This window comes from Indicator indicator, chromosome 8, assembly GCF_027791375.1.
Source record: "Indicator indicator isolate 239-I01 chromosome 8, UM_Iind_1.1, whole genome shotgun sequence".
Classification (NCBI taxonomy): domain Eukaryota; kingdom Metazoa; phylum Chordata; class Aves; order Piciformes; family Indicatoridae; genus Indicator; species Indicator indicator.
Genome location: NC_072017.1, coordinates 6,677,512 through 6,695,435, shown reverse-complemented (window position 1 = coordinate 6,695,435; position 17,924 = coordinate 6,677,512). Strand labels below are relative to the sequence as shown.

The 17,924-nt window shown below is 40.8% G+C and overlaps 1 protein-coding gene across 4 annotated transcripts in view; it reads left to right on the top strand.

Annotated features, from left to right (window-relative positions):
• The first annotated feature begins 505 nt into the window (after nt 1–505).
• UBE2K (ubiquitin conjugating enzyme E2 K) overlaps nt 506–17,924 on the top strand; it is a 40,419-nt gene continuing 23,000 nt past the window's right edge. For all 4 annotated transcript variants that reach the window (XM_054382903.1, XM_054382904.1, XM_054382902.1 and 1 more), the window contains exon 1: nt 506–598. In XM_054382903.1, the coding sequence (XP_054238878.1) occupies nt 536–598 (63 nt within the window). In that variant the 5' untranslated portion in view covers nt 506–535. The remainder of the gene's footprint in view (nt 599–17,924) is intronic.

Below are 17,924 nucleotides of genomic sequence, written 5' to 3'. Positions count from 1 at the left end.
TCGGAAAGGCCGCGCTGCCCGGGCGGGAACCGTCATAATACGAATCGCCTTCATCTGCCCCGGCGCCCGCCAACACCGGTGGTAGGGTTGTGCCCGCAGATCCTCTTTACGCTCTCGCCAGCCGCCTCTGGGAACCCACCCGGCCTACGACACGGCGAGCGGCGGCCGGGAAGCAGAGAGAGGCAGACAGGTATCTCTGGGGGCGAAACTCCCTCGTCACCTCAGGAGACAGCAGCTTCCTTCCCTCGGGGGCAGCAAAGAGAAGGAGGCCCAGAAGCGTACACTGCTGTTGCCGCTACCCTGACCGGCTAGCGCTCACCTCCCACCATCGGAGGGCCCCTATACCCGCTCCGCGCACACGGCGGCCCCTCCTGAGTGGCGGCGGCGGCGGCAGAGCCGGCTACTTTAACGCGCATGCTCGGCGTGGGCGCCATTTTGGTGGGACCGGGAGTTACACAGCGAGAGCGGCGGCAACGGCGGCGAAGCTCGCTGGGCCTGGCTCGGAGGCAGCGGCGAGTGGGTGCCCGCTGCGGAGATGGCAAACATCGCGGTGCAGAGGATCAAGCGGGAGTTCAAGGAGGTGTTGAAGAGCGAGGAGGTGAGGCCGTCTCCCTGTTCCGTTTGCATGCCGCCGCCACCCTTCCCCCTGTGTGTGTGTGTGTTTGGGAGTATGAGCAGCGGGGGACGGTGCGGGCGCCCCGACGGCCTGCTCGGGGACCCCGCTTCCCCCTCGGCCCCACCTCCCCGCGCTGGGGGTGGGCCCGTCTCATGGCCTCAGGGAGGGGAATGGTGATTCCCGGGGAGACGGGGCCCGGCAGTCGCCTGGAGGAGGAGGATGAGGGGGCCACGGAGCCCCTCCCCCAGTGGGCAGCGGGAGCCGCCGACGGCTCGAGGAGGGAGTTAGGCCGGCGGGCCGGGCCCGGCCCAGGAAGTGCGGCGGCGGGGGCCGCGGCCTGAGGATGAGGGCCACTAGGCCCTCCGTCGAGGGTCCTCAACGTTGGTCCCCGCTGGCCGCTATCGCGGTGCCAGGCCAGAGGCTGCGGGGCGGGGCTGGGGCCTGCCCGGCGCGGGGGCAACCCGCGGCCCCTGGCTCGCGCCGTGCCGCGTCCCCCCGCACGCACGTGAATGCCGCCGCCCGCGCGCTGCCGGGCCCAGGCGCCTCTCGGGGATGGGAGAGGTGGGGAGAGGATGAGGCGGCTCGTTGAGGGCGAGGCGGGGGGTACGTGCTTTTACGTGTCCCCATTTTACTCACCCCTCTGGTCAGCAGTGCCTCAGGGTTTAATGTATTTCTTTTTTCAATGGGTTGAGGAAAAAAAAAATCCCTTGTTTATTCAGGTTACTTTAATATAGAACTTCCTTTTTCCCAACTGCAGGCTTACTCACCTTCAGGTACATGCTTTTAAACCCTCACTCACTGCAATCACGTTACCTCGTTTCCTGAACAGTATGTTCTGAGGTATGTGGTGGTCAGTGAGAGCAGCTGACTACTTTGGGGGGGGGACGCTGGAGAAGTTCTGATGAGTTCGGGGGAATACACAGCAGCCTGTGCAGGGTTGCATCAGTATTGCTTTTGCTGTGTCGGTATGTGAGTTGGTGGACGTCAGCCAGATAGGTTTTAATGGTTGTGTCGTCACTGTCGTCCTACTTGGGATGTTGTTGCAGGTTAGATGCTTGTGCAATATTAATCTGAATATGTAACTCTTAAAGAAGATTGTGTTTTAGAAATCTAGCCTTATTCGCAGAGGGAAAATCGGGAGGATAATATTTTTTTGAGTGATACTATTGACTGAAGGAAAAGGTGTTTAGGGTAGCAGTAGTTGACGTGCTTTTAGCTTGTGTGCTGACAGCATTGTTGCTATGCAGCTTGAAGTAGCCCCTAGAAAAAGGTAAGGGCCTTGTTTTACAGCTGCCTTCAGTGCCCAGACTGATCTCACAAAGATACTGCACAGCGAATACAGAATTTCATGTAAACCAAGAGAAATTTCTAGGTGGTTACCTCTACACCAAAGCTAGAAAATCTAAACCTTCTACCCCATGTAACCAGCTGATATTGTGGGAACAAAGAAGTCTTTATTTGCAAGTGCTATCTATAGGCTTCAAGTCCCTTTTTTTTATGTAGGGGAAAAAAACCAAAACACCTTGACTTACATAAGGCTTTTTGGGGAGATAGGGCCATGCTAAATTTTCTTACCATCAAGGTTGGCTCTAGTAAGCATATTTTTCACTCTTGCTCTTTGCTTAGTGTATGCATTGAAGGGCTCAGTACAGAATGTTGGACATAAATAATATTATGAAATAGCTTTTATGCTGCCCAAGGCTCCCCAGCAATAAGACCGCAATTCTTATGAAACATGAGGGAATGTTGAAATTACAATAGAGTTTGATTTTTTTTTTTTTTTTTCCCTGCCAGTAGCAAGCTACATATGAATGTTACACTGATACAGCAGTATGTATAAAGTTGCAATTACAGAATATACAAACTCCCTAGTCTGGAATGCAAAATTTCAGCGTTACTCAGTGATTGCCCAAGTTGCAAGCAGAGTTTTTTTTGTGGATGCTTGTGCATTCGAAGGTGGTCAAACTATGGTGTCAGCACCACTCAGCATGAAAACATATGGAATGAGATGGTGAATGGAGGTATAGCTAAATACGACAGATCACAGAAGAAATGCTTTATTTGTCCTGTGTGATTTGTGCAAACCAAAACTTTTTAATGAATAGTGGTGCTAAATTTATTATTTAGAAGTTTTAAGTTCATCTTGGAAGGCAAAGTGGCTCACATTATCTGCACCTAAATTTTTCTTTGATGCTTTGAGCTACACCTGACCATGAAGACCAGTCCTCCTGTTTCCTTACAGATGCAATATGAACAGAAATGCCTGGGGGGGGGGGGGGAAAGCACACTTATAAAAAATACACAGTATATTTAGTCTCCTTTCTTCTAGTACTCACCTTTGGGCTGAGATAAAATGGTAGAACCAGAAATGTTTGGGAAAGGGGGATGATTCCTTCTGCATTTGAGGCATATATTGGAAGCACCAGGTTTCACTTGTAAATATCAGTGAAGAAAGAGTTCTGAAAAGCCTGTTTATCCTTGCTGTAGATAAAAATCTATGAATCTTTGCTGTTCATATGACTAAATGTATATTTTCTCATACCACTTACTGCTGTTTTCTTGACCTAAATGGCATTTCTGGGAAATGACTAAAATGTGGATTTTAGACTATTTTACTCTCTGGTTTACAGATAAGAGATGAAGGATTTTTCATTTTTTTTTTAAAGTTGAGTCTGGGGCTTGTGTATTTTGAAAAAAGCATTTAAAGTATTTTCACAATTGAGCAACAGAAGCATTTTTGCTCTGCTTGCTTTATTATTCTTGCTTTATTATAAACCTTACCCATTAAGTTAAGGAGTGAGATATTATATTTAAGAGACATCTTTGTAACTTTTAAAATATTTTTGATATTTGAATTAAATAGATTAAAAAAAATCCCTTTGTCAGAAGTGTTTCTCAAAGTATGATATTAAATTCTGAAGTAGATGAGGTTCAGCATCCTCAATGAAGATGAAGCTGTTAAATTAGTCTGGGTAGTAACTTGGCTGGTTAAATGTGTTGAGGACACTGTACTATGCTTGCAATAAAATTCTGAAATGAGTAAGCAGGACATTAAATCAGATCCTACTCCAAAGCCTAGTTTAAGGAAGACATCAGTTGCTCAAATTTATTGTTTCTCTTGTTCTTGTCATTTCGTTCATCTGTTACCTTGTTGGTTTTATGGGCTGGAATTATGTAAAGCCACAAAATCCGTTTTGAACAAAAGTACGAGGCTTCAGCGTGATGGAGAGGCCACTAAATGGGTGGAGAGAGAATAGTGGTAAGTGGGAGAAGGCTTTAGTGAAGGTTAGATGGTACTACTACTGAATAGAGTTACTGAAATGCAGTGGGTAGCCAAATCCTTGCCTGCTTTTTTTTTTTTTATAAGCAGCTGTCTTAGGAGAGGAAGAATCTGAATGCCATTGTAACAATGAATAGCAACATGATGAAAGAAGAAATTATTTTATGCCAGTGTTGAAGGATTCAGTGTTTAATTGTTCACCCAGTTTCTTTCATCATGTAGAAATGTAAGGTGTTTTCTGGTCATCTGTAAGTCAGAGGCTATTGGACACCTTACAGTGAAACTACTATTCAGGTGTTGAGGGTGGTAACACATGGAGAAACATAACTTCCTCATAGCAAGAAAAGAGTTGAGGATATCTCTAGCACAAAATGTTCTTCTCATATGAATATGAAGAGGCAGGGGTTTATATGCATGGGAGGCAAACCCAGATAGAGCTGAGAATAAATTAAACTCAGCTGCAGTTGTGGAGTATGAATATCTGCATGAGCAGATAGCAGAAGTAGCAGTTAAAATTTGTAGCCTGCTTGAATCCAAAATAGTGTTCAAGTGGAGACAGTAGAACAATGGCAAAACTTTAAGTACTTCATTTCCAAGAGGGAAGTGGACGTTCTAGAGTCCACAGTGGTCTTGTGATTTACAGGAGAAAGGGAGAAGGGAAAAGTAACAGTTGTCTACCATACCAAGTACCTTCTTAGGCATTTAGAGTTCTAGTGAGTAGCTGTGGTGTTTCCTTTAATCAGTGCCTGTAGTGGTTTTGTGATTTGTGCCAGTTCATAGTAGGGTGCTAAGTGACATCTCTGAAGTTTCCTTGCTGTTTGGAAAAGCTATAAGCAGGCTCAGAAAACCTTTGTGACTTTGGTTTGTTTGTGTTTGGGTGGTCTTGGGTGCTAGAAGCTGAATTCACTTTTAGTAGTAATTGTTCTTCAATGTTTCTAGAAGGGCCTGTTGGAAATTGTCAATGCTTTTTTTTCCTTTCCATTTATTATGCAGAACCAGTGCAGATGGAGAGGAACAAGGTGTCTTCTATTCACAGATTCACACACATGTTGCATCAGGTTGAAAGGGACTCTCAAAGGTCGACTTGTCCAACCCCCCTGCAGTGAGCAGGGACACCTCCAACTAAATCAGGCTGCACAGGGCCAAGCCAAGTCTGGTCTTGAATGCGTTTGGGGACAAGACCTCAACCACTCAACTATTATGGTTCCTTACTCAGGAACAGATCTTTCTAAGCAGTGTCCATTTTCTGCTAATACATATGTTTGACTTTTGATTGAAACAGTCTGAGTGAAGTCAGCTGAGGTTTAGTGAGTCTAGTGAGACTGTTCATGTGAATAAAACTAAAACACAATGAGTTAAAGGTATAAAGTTACAGAAGGTGTAAAGATGAGAACTGTTAATCTGACATTATTAGGTTGGTACCCATCTCTGTTCAGCTTCTTGGAAGGCTTGCACACGATAAAGCAGTGAGGATGGGGGTGGCATCAGTTCCTTGGAGTGAAGGGCTGCTATGCAAAGGGATCTTAGTAGGCTGGAGAAATGAATGGACAGGAACCTTCTGAAATTAAAGTATGTATTGAGTCCTGCATCTGAGAGGAAAAAAGCCATCCGTCGGTACACACAGACTGGAAACTGGAAACAAAGCAGGCTGGCAGAAAAAGACCTGCCTGACCTAATGGAGAGCAAGCTGAACACGGTTCACCAGTGCTCTTATAGCAAAGAAGACCAACCCCATACTGGGTTACATTAGCAAGAACCATTAAGCACTGGGTTCCAAGAAGTGATTCTTCACCTCTGTTCTGTGCTTATGAGACTGCATCTGGTGTACTGGCCCAGTTGTGGGCTTTCCAGTGTAGGACACTGATAAGTGCAATGCAGTGAGCCCTGCAGAGCACTTTTCAAGATAGTTACGGGGCTGGAGCACATAGTGTGTGAGGAGAAGGGGAGGGAACTGGTCAGAGGAGATCTTCGTGTCATCCACAAATACCTAATGAGAGGCTCTGGAGAAGAGCCAGACTTGTCTCAGAAATGCACAGGAACAGGATGAGAGGCAACAGTCAGAGGCTGGAACATGGGAAATTCTGACTAGACGCTGGGAAGAAAATTACCATTATAGTAGTTAAACATTTAACCAGATTGAGCAGTGAGATTGCAGACTCTGTTTTTGGAGATGTTCAAAACACAATTTCTTGATCGACCTGCTTTGAGCAGGAGCTGGGACTGGAGGCCACTGAAATGTCTCCTCCTACATGATTCTGTATTTCTAGTATGTTTGGTTTTTAATTACTGTGGGGTTTTTATGTTTGTGAAAGAAAAAGCAGAGAGAGGCTTCAGCTCTGCTGCCACACCTGGTAAAACGTTTCCCTGTAAACAAATATAAGTAGTCTTTGCTATTTCAGTTTAGAAGTTTCAAGAAGACCACAATGAACCCTCTTCAAATCAGAAGCTGAGTTTCTCTGGTAGATGCAAAGCTGTCAGTTTTTTTAGGTTGAAGAAGTTCTGGGTTGGAACCCTGAAGGTAGAACAGATATGTACAACATACACTTCTTCAAGTTGTGTTTTCCTGAAATGTGAAGATACCTTAACTTTAAAATAGTTTGTGAGGTCCTTTGTCCATTGCAGAAAATAATTTTGTCTACTGTGTATTTCAACCCATGCCTATGATTTTAGGCAAGAGCAGGTTTAGACCTTGTTCCTGTAAATAGGTTAAAGGGATACTGCAGCACAATTACTAGGCTTTCTTAATTCTGCCTGTGGTGTGTTTGGCTGGATCTTCCAGCTTGTACTGGAAAATAATGCAGCATGGGTCTGTAGATCTTTGCCTTCATACAACTTTGTCCCCAGGTCATTGTCTTGGTAACTGAAGAATAGTTGGCTCAAACGAAAATGTTTTTACTAGGAAGTTTTCAAAGGACTGCTGCGTATTCTTGCTTCCAAGGTGATACCTCTGAATTACTAGTTCCCTTGTAGTTTTTACCTGAACCACATAGCTGTTTTTCAAGTTCTATGAATATAATACCATTGCAGTTGTAAGGTCAGCATTACATAGATACTAATAAGCACTAGCATTGTAACTATTATTTAAATATATGATTCAAAATACTTAACAGATTATCAGTGATCGTTTGACCAGACCTGAGTTCAGCACATACAGGTAATGGGAATATTTGTGAAGGGAAGGCAAGATCATTGCTCAGTCCTGTGCTCAGTTAGTGGCATTTTTTCATGTTAACTCATACCCAGTAGAGTCCAGATTTCTAGTGAATGGTCTACATATCAATTGGCAGAATCATAAAGATTTTGGGAGTAAGTGGAAAATGAGGGGAAAAAATACTTGATCTCCATTGGAGACATGCTCAGTTGGTTGTCTTTGGTTATCTCTTAAATGCCTGAGGAAAGAGAGCAGTTATTGGTTCTAGGACTGGGTTAGTTAGGGAATAGGGGTTAGGCCACAGTTACCAGATGATGCCCACCAACCACAACTACTTGTGGACCTAAGGGATGGTAGGAATTAGCTAATCCTTTAAACTTCCCACTCTCCCATTCATTCTTCTGTGCTTGTTTCCAGGAGTTTGGCTTTAATAGGAAAGAAGTGTACAAGTCCTAAGGTTAGTTCATTTTACTCAGTATGAAATTTAAATAAATTAACATTTTTGTTGTAAACTTGTGTAACTATAAACTGCAAGAAAGTGGTGGTTAACAGTCCAGTCCTGAGTTGTCTGATGGTCTTCCAGTTGCATTAAACTTGTTAAACTAGTACAAGTACTTAGTGTAGTTCTTAAATTATTCATCTGTTAAATGGTTTCCAGTTTATGTCATAATCCCAGTAAGGACTGTTGTCATTACTGTATTTCATTACTTTTATGCTAATAATTGCTGCAGGTTTTAAATTGAGGAAATGCTTTTGGTGAAGCTTTGTCATTAGTATGCAGACTATCTCTTTGTCTCTGAAAAACTATGTGAAACTTTGCTGCAATTTTGATAAGGAAAATTAGCAATTTAGTTCTTTCATGGCAGGGATTGTGAGTTTTGAGATAGAGTATTGTATGAGGCACTCCAGGGATATAGTCCACTTTTGTACTCCTGATTTATCTATCATTTTCCCTTCAGATTATATCTGTATTAATACTTGTGATATTTATATTGGGAGCATGTGAATATGCTTGCCATGAGTATTTCATAAAATGGTATCCGCATAATAAATAAAATACCTCTGTGGGCGGCAAAATTACCTTGAGGGCCAGATCTGTGTCTGTTACTCTAATCTGTTGTAATAGAATCGTACTAAGGCCATGGACTGCTCCTCCCTAGTCTTCCAAGTGTGCTCACAGGAGAGCAGTGGTGTGAATATCTCTGGCTGCAGAAGCTTTGTTCAGCACCGATGCTTTAGGCAACACCATAAAACCCAGTCACTCATGGGGTATAACTCCAAGTTGGAACAAGGGTGTCCATATGGGAAGCTAGTACAGAAAAACTGTTCTGAGCTGTTTTCTGCAAATACTGAATCTCTGGGACTGTGAGTGATTTTAGCATAATTGATTTAAAATAAGCTGAATCCTTTGATTCCTTTATATGTTGAACTACTAGTAACCTAAGTAAGGCAGATTTGCAGAATTGACTGTGAAATCTGTATCAAATGGTTTTGGTTGGTTACAGAATGACTAATTCAAATTTTGGTTCAAACTGATTATTAAAGTGTACTTTTTCTGCATTTTTTAGTTGCTTTTTATCAAAGACAAAACTGTGCATAAAAAGATAAGGAAAATATGTCTTGTGTTCCTGCAGAATTGCTTGCTCGTGCAGGATTTCCTGAACTGGGCTGCCCAGAATGGGATTCCCTTGCACTGTGCCAATGCTGATGCTGAGTCTCTCAGTGGCACTCAGATTAGGTTCAGGCAGCTTCTGCACATAATTTCTGCCTCTAGGTATTGTAAATGTCTTACATAGTTAGGCACAGCCTGTAGCTATTTAGCGGCTTTTCTGCCAGCATGGGAGAGTATGTCATAGGAGTATGTTGTTTCTTCCATGACTTTCATGGCATAGCTTTACCAGTTAGCCACACTATCCTTCAGTGAGAGAAGCAATGATTGCATAACTGCACTCAGGGCTTATGCCAACATAGCTGTGTCAGTTACACCTCAGTGTGTTGGTGACTGAGGTAAGGATTTTGTCAGAAATAGACACAAGAGCTGAAGTCTCAAAATTCTTTTATGTTGTCCTAAGGCAGTGCCAAGGAGCAGTCTCACATTCCTCCTGCAGCCTGGTCTCTTCCCACTTTGTGCTCCCCTCTTACTTGCAGTGCTTGTGGTGAATCAAATCAGGGAGTTGGATTAAAATGACAGAGCTTTCTTACTAGGGTAATCTTAATTCAGATTCTTTGCTGCGCAGTTGTATGAACACTTGCATGCAATTCTGCCTCCTCATTTACATTAGTTTTCTCAAGAGAAACTGGGAAAACACTGGTTTAAATTGCTGTGTAAGTAGAATCTCCTACAGTGTTTGGCAGAGAGATATTTTAACAAATGAATGTTAGCAAGAGCTGGCATTTAGATACCTTAAATAGTTTTGCTAAAAGTTAAGGATGTTCCAGGTCTATCTTGCAAAATGAAGACTAGTATTTTGAGATACTATGTATTCTGACAGGGGAAAAAAATGTCCCCTTCAGTATTGTTGTATGTAAACATATGTAATATGGAAATTTAAGGCTGAAACAGGTTAAATCTCTCATTAAGATATTTTATTGAGGAATCTTAGTTGAGATGCATTTTGTGAATAAAACTGTGATAAATATAAAAATTCTAGTCTATTACCAATACTACAGAATTCAGACAGGGTTCATATTTGTAGCTTCTTAAAATGTGAGTTATGTGTTAGTAACATTGCATGTTGATCAGTAAATTAAAAAAAGTGTAACAGTAGTCTCACATTTTTACTAAAATGGGCATAAGTCTGTAAATTATATGTGAATGCAGTGAGGTGAAATAGAATGTGAGATGCAAAAAGAACTTCAAGGCTTTAAGTAGGGTCAAAAAATGTGGGAATGTTCTAAGAAAATGCATTTCTTTGTATTGACCTTTTCTTATCTAGGAGAACTGCTCTTCAGTGTGCTTCAGACAGGCTTTCTTTCCTCTTTTCTCCCTCTGCCCCAGACATTGGATTGTTTCACAGATGAGCAGTGCTCTATACTTGAAGGTCAGCAGGAGCTCTTTCTGAGAATTCAAATGTAATCTGCTGATCTCAACTGATAGTGCAGTGCATATACTTCATAGCTGTGACTGTGATAATTATGTGACATTTCTGCTTCTTTATAATAACAAGCTTGGGTTCTGGAGGTGCACTTGATTCCAACAAATCTGAAGGAATACTTACAGAGTATTGACCTTCTTGCTTTGGTATGTCTTTGTGACTGAGGAAAAAACCCCAAAACAACAGTTTTACAGAACTTGACATTTTTTGAACTTGAATTTGCTATCTTGCTGCAGGATGGTGTCCTGCACTTTGCAGTCTAGTAGAGTGGGAGATCCTGCCTTTTTTGTTATTTTCACATTTCTTGTATAAGAGTGAGCTGTGCAGGTGTAGTGTACTGGTCTGGAGCTACTCTGGGATGGCAATAGGTTAAGAAGATAGAGTATTGGTTTGAGAAGAAGTAGTAAGGTGAGGGAAATGAGAGGAGAGGCTGGTAGTCGAGTTCTTAGCAGCCTAAGAGGTGAGCTTTTGTTAGGATCTTCTTGACTTACTAGGGAAGGTGTAAGGTGAGAGATGTATTGGTATTGTAGCAAAAGAGTAGAAGAAAACAAAGCAGTTCTAGGAAAACCCCAAAACAACACAAAACCAACAAACTTTGAATATTTATCCACAGATTTGCAAGAGATTGGTAAATAGCATAAGAATTAACTTGATTTTGGTTTTGTAAGCTATTAATTCAAATAATTGTTTAATAGAGTAAACTGCTACTGAAAGGCTGGCATTTCCTGCTCAACTCCTGGGTTGACTCAGAGTATTACTGGCCTTTTGCAAAGCTAGCAATACATGGATTTCATTGTGATGATCTATTTTTGTAACTCCTGAGATATGTTCATATCAGTTTTTGGCATTGAGTAGGACTGTTGAGGTACATTAAACGGAGAGAGAGGGTAGGAAGAGTTTTATGAGACACTAGTAACTTCGTAGTAGGATAGATTAATGTTACTAGCATGGCTTCAAATTAGAGTGAAGTGGAATCATAGAATCCTGGAGCAGTTTAGGTTGGAAGGGACCTTAAAGATCATCTCATTTCAACCCCTCTGCCATGGACAGGGACATCTCCTACTAGACGAGCTTGCTCAAGGCCCCATCCAACCTGGCTTTCAACACTTCCACACTTGGGGTCTCCATGACTTCTCTGAGCAACCTGTGCTGGTGCCTCACTAAAGTATTGCTTACTTAATTTGGCCTATTCAATACTGATCCCTAGAGTTTCAGCATAAAATATTTGGATGTTCAGAAGTATCTACTTTACATTTATAAATCGTAGCTGTATTAGAGAAGTAACTCAATTTTGTTAGATTTTTAGATAGGCTAAAAAAAAAAAGTTTATTGCAAATTTACCTGGTAGTAGAATAAAACAATAGCTTAAAAATTCTGTCTGAAAGATATTTTCATTGGTGTGAGGGGGAAATAATTAGTAATAGAAAACATTTTGTTTTAAATGCACACCCTCCCTCACAAGGTAGTGGACTTTGGCCTTGGTGGAGAAAGTTCTGTTCATTCTTTAATATTTCTGTCACTTCTTCAAACTTACTGTGTCAGGTGTATGCCTTAAAGCACTAAATGGTTACAGAGTTTTAATAGTTAGCTGGTTTTATTGCAACTAGACTAGTTTATAAATGTAATTTATCATTTATGTATGTGTCTTCTCAGGTTAGGGTTTCTCTGGTTGATTTTTTTTTTTTTTTTAATATATACATGTTTCTACAGTGTTCTATGAGTTATTTTCTATAAAACCAGATTAACAGAAAATACTCGTACTTTATCTGGCATAAAGTATGTTCCCATAGATGGAGGAAAAATCATGTTCTAGGACCTATAAAATCACAGACTGCATGTAGTGAATTGCTGTATGGAATAGCAGGAGTTTGTGGTTTGGGGGATTTTTTTTTTTTTTTTTTGGTTAATATACAGTTCTTCAGAAGCAACCATTGGGTTTTAAAATTCCAAATCTAATTCTGTTTAAAGCAGATTTTTAAAAGAAAAAAAACCTTATTTGTGTGTGGTGTTTTTTATTTTCACAAATCCTTACTTACCATCTCACAATTTATACCCGAAGAGATTTGATAGGAATTTTGCACAGTGTCTGAATATGTAAGGTGAGACAGAGAGAGCACACAAGTAATAATTAATTTTGACACTACTTTATTCTTTTTAATAGCTTCAATTCAGAACCTTAGTTTCTTAATATTGCTAACAAATATAATGTTGCCTTTTTTATTTTGATCACAGCAGTTTCAAATGTATGCTGACGGAGAATTTGGCCTATTAAGTACCTTTAGACTAATTTTGTTATGCCGGAATCAAAGGTCTGATGCTTAGGTAATGTTAAGGAGAAGGTAAGCAGAGCTGGTTGGTTCTAGAATAGCCTCACGCCATTCCTTTCAGTATGACATCATCATCCCATTTTTAATGTATTTTATAGCCATGGTTGGTATGAAAGTGTGAGGGGTTTTGGGGGTTTGTTGTTAGTTGTGGGTTTTTTTCCTTCCACCCAGGAGGGTTCAACATAAATGGCAAAAACTGCCAGCCTTGTAATTGAATATATATTTAAACTCATCCTATTCCTTCATTTTTGTTTTGTATCTATCCACACATTGCCAGCTCTGCTAACAGGCATTTTTATACTAAGTACTTGAAGTTATTTTTTGTTTTCTAATAGCTTGCATGTCAAAATAACCATAGAATTTGAAGGCTTCTTAGAAAGCACAAAAAATTCTGATGCACTTGCAGTTCTTGCTTCTAAAAAAAAAAGTAACTTCCTCTGCTTTCAATCTTCAGGCAATAGCAGACTTACCTCGATATCAAACTTAGGTTTTGTTTTTTTTTATTTTTAAAGTAGTAAATTGTATATTGGAGAGGTATTATAACAACAGTGCAGGTTTTTATCTTCTCTTAATGTGCTCCTGTGGTGTTGATATGTTGCGGTTTGTCTTGGCTTACTTCACAGAAGATAAAAACGCAAAAAGAAAAACTTTTTAAGAGTGAAGGTGCAGAACTAGAGAAGGGGATAATACAAGAACAATACATGTTTTTTAAAGGCATATTGAAGAGATAAGGAGATGGCATGGGAAGCTCAGGGAAAAGGGTGGATTAGTTGCAGAAAGAAGGCAGAGCCCTCTGTGGAGGGACTCCTGGTTAAGGAGTTAAGATTGTGGTGAACACTAATAATAGAAGAGCTTGTTGTCTGCTGAGAGTAACATTACAAGGTCCAGAGCTGCTCTCTGAAAGGATTTTAGTAGAAGTGGAGAATATGTGTGTGAAAAAAATCTTTGTAGTGGCAGAATTCACTCTTCATAGTTTATTCTGGAGTGGACTGTGTGTTCTGTACAAGGAAGATCGAAATCAAGACAATGTAATTTTGAATTATTTCTTTTAAAGAGGAGGCAGCAAAGACAAGTCAAAATATTATCGATCCTTAGCTACTGGTATAAATGTGATTGAATGTCCAATCTTTGGAAATGACTCATCATGAAGCATTGATTTCTTTGAGTCTCTTCATAGAGATAAGTGTTTGTAATGCATGGAAGTGCCCTGTATGAATCTTTCCCAATTTTTCCGCCTCACTCTCTTAATCTCCATGCTTGGGTTTAATCTCCACAAGGCAGAATAAAATTGGGTCATTGTGACTACAGCAGTGCTTAAATAGTCTCAGCAATTGGGATGGACAAACCTTTTCACTAGTGCTCTAGTAAAAAGGATGCATTTCAGGAGGCAAAAAAAGCTGTGCATAATCCAAGTAGAATGTGAAGAACAAAAAAGAATGGCATTGTGTAATAGTCTTGATCAAAATCATTTTCAGGTGTGATGCTGGGAAGTTCTGCTGGTGTAGTGTTGGACTTGCAGATGCCTAGAAAAGGATTTTGGAGTTGGTTAAGAGTGTTTTTGTGTTGGCAAGAAATGCTGGTGGGAATTGTCTTGTTACAGAATTTAACTTCTTGGAGATCATAGTGATAGCTGCTGCTAGTGATGGCATGGCTCATGTTGCAGGAATTGCTAGCCCAGTGATTTAGTCACCAAGTTGTCACTGAATCAACAGGAGGCAATGCTATTTTAGACTTGGTATGGGAGTGTAAGGAGGTCGTTGTAGAAGAACTGCTTCTGGAATATCAGCTTGTCTTGTGAGATCACAAATCGATTCATAAATTCTGTGCTAAGATCATTGGTGTCGGAGGCATGCTTTTGGGGAGCTCTGCTGTTGGTAGCCTTATAGAGACGGCTCAAATGATGCTGGTGGAGACCAGGGATTTGTTCTGTTAGAGCTGCTAAAATGAACTATTTTTATTCTATGTGATCCTCATTAAAGGGAAATGTTGTAGGGAAACACTCCAGGTTTAATTGGATGAATAATCTCTTCAGTACAGTTAAATATTAGGTATTGCTCTAGGGATGAAGGAAAAAAGCAAGAATTGGCAAGGTCAAACTGAGCTGCCTCCTGAAAAGTCTATCAGAATAGCATGAAAAAAAGTTCTTCGGTTATATAAATAAAAAATTGCATTTGTTACATGATGGGTGTGTTAGAATTTAAAGTGGAGCCTGAAATTCAATGAATCCTTACACTGAAGCAGTGTACCTGCTGTTTTTCCTCCAGGTTCTGTACAAGAAAATAAGGGTATGAAGATAGCTAGAACTGAGGATAATAAAAGTGGTCATCTCAAATGGGAGAACCAGGATCACTGACTCTGTGCTTAGCAATAGTGGTTTTGGTTGGTTGGGTTTTTTAAACCAAATTTATAGAGTCAGGAAGAATTTGTTCTGAAAAACAGCTGGTGTGGTACCACATGAAGTTGAATATGAAGGTGCTGCTACAACAGTGTGCAGGGTACCGAAGAAAAGTAAAGCGCTAAACAAGAAAAGCAAAGTGCAGCATGGGTTAACCATAGATTATATCACTGACATTTGTCCCTTTTTGCTGTCACTTCAGTGCTCAAGATGGACAGTTATGGGTTTACTTGCAAAGAGCAAGAACTTCTGCTGTCAGCTTGGAGCTTACCAGGTGAAATGGACAGGGAGAGCAGCAGAACCTTGAACAGACTTTAGAATGCCTGGATTTCCTGGGGAGAGAGTTTTGATGACTTGTAAACTGTATTAGCAATTTATACCAATGTGCTGCTTTGTGAGCTAAGAGGTCATGCACTGACTGGGGCAGCAACTCTGAGAAAGCACAGTACAGTGATCGAAAAGGGCACAAACCTCCATGGAAAACCTTGCTGGGACTCTGTCACTTGATCTGGGCCTTGTGTTGCGCTGCTACCAAGGCAGATCTGATCTTAGGCTATGTTGGTTGTGATGCTTTTTCAGTAACAGTGTGTTCATGGCACTGATTCTGAGACCATCTAAAATCTTTTATGTAGGGCTAGTTAGGTGATCATGGAGTGTGGAGTGGAGAAATTAAAAAAAATCAGTATGACAAGTCATCTTATTTACAGCAAAATTAAGGCTGGAAAGGGAAAAAAGTATAAATATCATATATTTTGCGAGGAGAATAAATAGCAGAGATAAAAAGAATTTTGATGAATCTGGGAAACAATGTTGTCGCAGGTGGGCGTATATGGATTATAGTGTTATCTATGTTGTGAGGTTTTGGAATAAGCTGCCAGTTGAAATAGTGAGAGCATAAAACTTAAAAGGGGGATTGAAAAGCTTTCAAGAGGAATGTGTTGCCTCTGAGTTTGGATTCAGAGAGGGAGTTTCTTAGAGTTCTTGGATGTTGGGGGAGGGCTGTCACTCTGGACAGTCTGTCCTGCTGCTGCTCAGTATTATGGAAGCAAAGATTTGGAAGAAAACTGTTTCACTTGCTCCCTGGTCAGGCAACTTTACATCAACAGGAGCAGGAAAGAAAAGAAATGTAAAATGTGTTTTGAAACATAATTTCATCAGTTCTATTAAGAACTAACTTTCTCTGATGCCTTAGAATGCAAGACATGATGCTAAGATGAAAACAAAAAGCTATTTCACACATTTAAATTAATAAAGCAGAATCATTACATTTCATATTTAACTGGATTTCATATTTAACTGGATTTTACAACATGCATGATGTGTTCTGAATTTGTAGCATGGTCAAAGCTTTGTTTTTTTTGAAGTGTAGTACTTGGCCTCAACTGTGTAGATGCAGTTGCTGCCTCATTTGTGGGGGTCAAAGGGTTTCTACCCAAGTTTTAAAGACAAATGTGGATTAATTAAGTGACACTTCAAATTAGGATCTTTCACATGGTGCAACTTTTACTTTAAACTTCATTTTTTCTTTATTTGTGAGCATCTCTGGTCAGAAGAATGCCCTCTTTGTTGGAGGCAACTGAATTTGTAGCACCTTTGCAAGGAAGGAAGTAATGTCACAGCTGTGGTTCTGTGAGTTCTGCATCCTTAACAGCTCACATCTTTGGTAGATCCAAGAACCAGTTGATGGCAACCATCAGCTTTATCTGACTTAAGCCTTCTCTCATAGCTGGCAGCAACCAAGTTTACTCTGAGGAAGAAAAAGAGTGCAGCTGCACTGGGCGTTTTGATGTGCAACTAGTTGGAAAAATTTCAAAGGATCTGAGGAGATGATACCAGTCCTTGTGTCAAGGGTTAGGGCTGGGCCATCCACCAGATGAATGACAGATGCTTTCTGACAGTCTCTTTCCATTCCCAAAGGAGAAGAGAAAGGGAATAAGGGCGACTTAGGAACTGGAAAAGAAAACTTAAACTACCTTAATGAAAATATTGACAATAAAACAATATATACAAATACATACAAAACCAATATGGAACCCAACCTTGCTGATGGCAGTTATGTCACCTTCACTGCTGATGCTCTGGGCAGACGTTGGGCAAGTCCCAGTCTGGACTCAACAGCAGATGGGAACCACATTCAGGAACTAGATTCTGGAACTGGGGTCAGGAATAAATGTATTGGGATTGAAGGCAGAATGGGTAAAAGGGAGCTTAAGCCTCAGCTTTGTACTGAACATGATGGCTGTGGAATGGCCTGTGTTGGTCAGTTCAGGGTCACCTGTCTTGTCTGCTTCTCCCTGCAGATGTCATGTCTTGCTTACAGCACCCTCAGCGTGGTACACATAATTTAGCAATGATATTGGTGTCTATAGCAGCAAGTACAAGCCAGAGCCTTTCTGCATACCAGTCCTTAGCAGTGACTGTAAACATGGAATGTTATCACTGCTAGAAGCAGATGCTGTCTGCAAAAATATGCTGTTAACTTCAGAAAAGTGCAGCTACTGAGGAAAGATTGACCTGAAAAGTAAAATCACTGAACAGAATTGGTTCTGTTCTATCTCAAACCAGGGCATCTTGTGGGGGGAAAAAAAAAACCAACGCCCAAACCACAGGATTAAAGAAATCCATACTGTGGTCACTGAGCGTGGTGTACAGAAGTAGAATGGACAGACCTGTCTGTAATAGCTTTGCTCTGAAAACTTCATGGTGTATCTTCCTAAAAAAAACCCCTGCTTTGTATCCCCCAAAGAAAGTCACTGACTAGAACAATTGTATGAATTTCACTAACACAGGACCTGGAAAACTAATTCAGTGGAATGAGTAGCTATGGTTAAACACTGCTGAGAATCAGTTTCTGGAAAACGTATGTTTTTTTGCAGTATCAGTGTTTTTATTTTGTAGGCAAGTTGATATGGGGTGTGAAAACGTTGAGGAGGTGACAATGAAATTCAAGCCTATAAATAAATTCTACCTTAAGACATAATTCTAAAGATAAACATAATCTTAAAACTACAGTATTGTGTTTAGATTATCATACTGTTTTAAAATAGTGAGCACAACATT